General features: G+C 46.2%; 1 protein-coding gene across 1 annotated transcript in view; it reads right to left on the bottom strand.

Annotated features, from left to right (window-relative positions):
* LOC127631722 (trichohyalin-like) overlaps nt 1–5,000 on the bottom strand; it is a 34,087-nt gene that overhangs the window by 19,684 nt on the left and 9,403 nt on the right. The window contains exons 9-14 of the mRNA XM_052109976.1: nt 2,823–3,838; nt 2,533–2,586; nt 2,313–2,410; nt 1,806–2,180; nt 1,346–1,402; nt 1–122 (exon numbers count right to left, since the gene is read on the bottom strand). The exon at nt 1–122 is cut by the window's left edge and continues 53 nt beyond it. Coding sequence (XP_051965936.1) covers nt 1–122; nt 1,346–1,402; nt 1,806–2,180; nt 2,313–2,410; nt 2,533–2,586; nt 2,823–3,838 — 1,722 coding nt within the window. The remainder of the gene's footprint in view (nt 123–1,345; nt 1,403–1,805; nt 2,181–2,312; nt 2,411–2,532; nt 2,587–2,822; nt 3,839–5,000) is intronic.

The raw sequence follows: 5,000 nt of genomic DNA, 5'->3' as shown, positions 1-5,000 counted from the left end.
GGAGCTCCTCCTCTGACTCCGCCCTTAAATACTCTAGACCCCGCCTCCTCTGTGTCTCCACCCTCTCACGCTCCGTCTCCAGCTCTAAGCGCAGCTCTTGGAGTTTCACCTCACTCTCAGCCCTGCACACACACACACACACACACACACACACACACACACACACACACACACACAGGTCACAGATGTTTGTGTGAGCATCATAACAGTGTTATAGTGTTCCGTTAGTCTATAGTTGTTATAAATATCTTTATAAACAATAAAGCCAAAAATGTGTGTGTGCGTGCATGTGTGCACCTGAGTTGTGTGTGTGTGTGTGTGCACCTGATTTGTGTGTGTGTGTTTGTATGTGCACCTGAGTTGTGTGTGGTGTGTGTGTGTGTGTGTGTGTGTGTGTGTGTGCACCTGAGTTGTTATAGTCAGTGTGTGTGTGTGTGCACCTGATGTTGTGTGTGTGTGTGTGTGTGTGTGTGTGTGTGTGCACCTGAGTTGTGTGAGTGTGTGTGTGTGTGTGCTGTGCACCTGAGTTGTTATAGTTGCAGTGTGTGTGTGTGTGTGTGTGTGTGCACCTGAGTTGTTATAGTCTGTGTGTGTGTGTGTGTGTGCACCTGAGTTGTTATAGTCAGTGTGTGTGTGTGTGTGCACCTGAGTTGTTGTAGTGTGTGTGTGTGTGTGTGTGTGTGCACCTGAGTTGTTGCAGTGTGTGTGTGTGTGTGTGATAGTGTTGCACCTGAGGTTGTGTATAGTGTGACCTGAGTTGTGTGTGTGTGTGTGTGTGTGTGTGTGCACCTGAGTTGTTGCAGTCCTGTGTGTGTGTGTGTGTGTGTGTGTGTTGCACCTGAGTTGTTATAGTTAGTGTGTGTGTGTGTGTGTGTGTGTGTGTGCACCTGAGTTGTTGCAGTCCTGTGTTTGTGTGTGTGTGTGTGTGACCTGAGTTGTTGCAGTCCTGTGTGTGTGTGTGTGTGTGTGTGTGCGCACCTGAGTTGTTATAGTCGTGTGTGTGTGTGTGTGTGTGTGTGTGCACCTGAGTTGTTGCAGTCCTGTGTTTGTGTGTGTGTGTGTGCGCACCTGAGTTGTTGCAGTCCTGTGTGTGTGTGTGTGTGTGTGTGTGCGACCTGAGTTGTTATAGTCGTGTGTGTGTGTGTGTGTGTGTGCTGTACCTGAGTTGTTGCAGTCCTGTGTTTGTGTGTGTGTGTGTGCGCACCTGAGTTGTTGCAGTCCTGTGTGTGTGTGTGTGTGTGTGTGTGTGTGTGCACCTGAGTTGTTATAGTGCGTGTGTGTGTGTGTGTGTGTGCGTGCTTACCTGAGTTGTTGCAGTCCTGTGTTTGTGTGTGTGTGTGTGCACCTGAGTTGTTGTAGTCGTGTGTGTGTCCTTGTACAATTGCTCCTCCGTCCTGCCTTTCTGAGTATCTGCTCCTTAGAATCTGAAATACACCAGAAATACACACAACAGAAATACACACAATAGAAATACACAACGAAATACACACAACAGAAATACACAACAGAAATACATACAACAAATACACAACAGAAATACACAACAGAAATACATACAGAAATACACAACAAAATACACAACAGAAATACACAACAGAAATACACACAACAGAAATACACACAACGAAATACACAACAGAAATACACACAACAGAAATACACAACAGAAATACACAACAGAAATACACACAACAGAAATACACACAGAAATACACAACAGAAATACACACAACAGAAATACACAAATACACAACAGGTGTCAAATCTGATGTATCTTCACCGATGTGCTACACAACACGACTCACGTGATCTGCTCAGCACTCTCCTCCTTCATCCTCCGCTCCTCCTCTTCCTCCTCCTCCTTCAGAGTGGCTCTCAGTAGCTCCAGTCTCCTGTTCCTCTCCTCCATCAGTCTCCTCCTCTCCTCCTTCTCTTCATCCTCCTCTTCATCACCCTTTCCGAGTTCCTGCTGAGCGTTCTCCCTCTCATCAGCTTGTTCTTGTGTCTCTCTGACATCACTCTCGTGTCTGCTCTTCGTCTCGTCTCGTTCATGTTCGGCGGGGATGTTGCTCGTGGTGTCGGTTCTGCCGCGAGCGGTCGCAGGTCTCTGGTTGTACGATGTTCTGCTGATGTTCTCTGGAGGTAAGATCTGAGCCGGTGTCACGTCTTCAAGCGGACGTCTGTGAGCAGAGACACAAACACACACTCTGCGTTCTGTTCCATATTGTTGCACTCTATCCAGCTGTGTGAACGCCCCCTAATGCTCTCTAGTACAGATATGTCTGCCATGTTTGTGCGTGTCTGTGCAGCACCTGTCTGCAGACTCGGAGATCTCTCCATCCACACCTTTAGCAGGTGACAGATCCAACAGGTCAAACACATTCTCGGAGAGTTTTGAGCAGAATCCGGCCTGAAAACAAACACGAAGACTTCGAATGTCAAGTCTTCTAAAGTCATTTAATATCGTTGTCACACTTTGAGAAGCCCTGCTCTTTACATTAGCTGTGTTTGTGTGTGTTGATGATGTCACACCTGCACGTCATCAGAGGATGAGAGCGACCTCGACTGCTCATCGACCTCAGACTCCTGTTACAGCACAGGAAATGACGTCACACACACATACATTAGCTGCGCTAAAACTACAGAAACACGGCAGCTGACTAATTCTGGTAGGAGCAATAGATGAGAACAAACATTTGACTTGTTTTGGAATGAATTTAATTCTTTATGAAATACAGTCACACCTTATGCCCAGGATGGGGCGGGGCATAAGGTGTGGGGGCGGGGTACTGGGGGCCAGGGGGCGTGGCACTCAGTCCTACCTCACTGGAAACAGGACTCCACTGAGGCACAAACTTCCTCCCCTCTGTCCTTGTTTTAATGTTGCTGGTTTTACTGATGCGCCATTTGTCTTCAGGACTCTGAAATCGTTCGATCTCTTCGCTTTCAGAGTTTCCATCATTCTGACCGCCATCTTGCTCATGAAGGGAGTCTTTGGTGTCTGCTGTGGTCTCGGGTTTGAGGTCTCCCTCCCTCTCCTTTTCACAGATCTCAGATCCGTTCTCCTCCGTCTGATCTCTCTTTTTATCTGATCTCTCCGTCTGATCTCTCTGATCCTCTGATCTCTCCGTCTGATCTCTCTTTTTATCTGATCTCTCCCTCTGATCTCTCTTTTCCTCTGATCTCTCCGTCTGATCTCTCTTTTCCTCTGATCTCTCCGTCTGATCTCCCTGTTCCTCTGATCTCTCCGTCTGATCACTCAGATCCTCTGATCTCTCCGTCTGATCTCTCTGTTCCTCTGATCTCTCCGTCTGATCTCTCTTTTTATCTGATCTCTCCGTCTGATCTCTCTTTTCCTCTGATCTCTCCATCTGATCTCTCTTTTTATCTGATCTCTCCGTCTGATCTCTCTGATCCTCTGATCTCTCCGTCTGATCTCTCTTTTTATCTGATCTCTCCATCTGATCGCTCTTTTCCTCTGATCTATCCGTCTGATCTCTCTTTTTATCTGATCTATCCGTCTGATCTCTCTTTTTATCTGATCTATCCGTCTGATCTCTCTTTTTATCTGATCTCTCTGTCTGATCACTCAGATCCTCTGATCTCTCCGTCTGATCTCTCTTTTTATCTGATCTCTCCGTCTGATCTCTCTTTTCCTCTGATCTATCCGTCTGATCTCTCTTTTTATCTGATCTCTCCGTCTGATCTCTCTTTTCCTCTGATCTCTCCGTCTGATCTCTCTTTTTATCTGATCTCTCCGTCTGATCTCTCTTTTCCTCTGATCTCTCCATCTGATCTCTCTTTTTATCTGATCTCTCCGTCTGATCTCTCTGATCCTCTGATCTCTCCGTCTGATCTCTCTTTTATCTGATCTCTCCGTCTGATCTCTCTTTTCCTCTGATCTATCCGTCTGATCTCTCTTTTTATCTGATCTATCCGTCTGATCTCTCTTTTTATCTGATCTCTCTGTCTGATCACTCAGATCCTCTGATCTCTCCGTCTGATCTCTCTTTTTATCTGATCTCTCTGTCTGATCTCTCTGTTCCTCTGATCTCTCCGTCTGATCTCTCTGTTCCTCTGATCTCTCCGTCTGATCTCTCTTTTCATCTGATCTCTCCGTCTGATCTCTCTTTTTATCTGATCTCTCCGTCTGATCTCTCTTTTCCTCTGATCTCTCCGTCTGAGCTCTCTTTTTATCTGATCTCTCCGTCTGATCTCTCTTTTCCTCTGATCTCTCCGTCTGATCTCTCCGATCCTCTGATCTCTCCGTCTGATCTCTCTTTTCCTCTGATCTCTCCGTCTGAGCTCTCTTTTTATCTGATCTCTCCGTCTGATCTCTCTTTTTATCTGATCTCTCCATCTGATCTCTCTGTTCCTCTGATCTCTCCGTCTGATCTCTCTTTTTATCTGATCTCTCCATCTGATCACTCAGATCCTCTGATCTCTCAGTCTGATCTCTCTGTTCCTCTAATCTCTCCGTCTGATCTCTCTGTTCCTCTGATCTCTCTGTCTGATCTCTCTGTTCCTCTGATCTCTCCGTCTGATCTCTCTTTTTATCTGATCTCTCCGTCTGATCTCTCTTTTTATCTGATCTCTCCGTCTGATTTCTCTGTTCCTCTGAGCTCTCCGTCTGATCTCTCTTTTTATCTGATCTCTCCATCTTATCACTCTGATCTCTCTTTTTATCCGATCTCTCCATCTTATCACTCTGATCTCTCTTTTTATCCGATCTCTCCATCTTATCACTCAGATCCGCTGATCTCTCTGTTTGATCTCTCTTTTTATCTGAAGTCCCTGTTTTAATGATTGTGTTGCTAGTTTTACTGACGCGCCGTTTGTCTTCAGGACTCTGAAATTGTTCGATCTCTTCGCTTTCAGAATTTCCATCATTCTGACCGCCATCTTGCTCATGAAGGGAGTCTTTGACGTCTGCTGTGGTCTCGGGTTTGAGGTCTCCCTCCCTCTCCTTTTCACAGATCTCAGATCCGTTCTCCTCCGTC

The sequence above is a fragment of the Xyrauchen texanus genome, chromosome 38 (genome assembly GCF_025860055.1).
Source record: "Xyrauchen texanus isolate HMW12.3.18 chromosome 38, RBS_HiC_50CHRs, whole genome shotgun sequence".
NCBI classification, from domain to species: domain Eukaryota; kingdom Metazoa; phylum Chordata; class Actinopteri; order Cypriniformes; family Catostomidae; genus Xyrauchen; species Xyrauchen texanus.
This window is presented reverse-complemented; position numbering and strand designations above follow the sequence as displayed.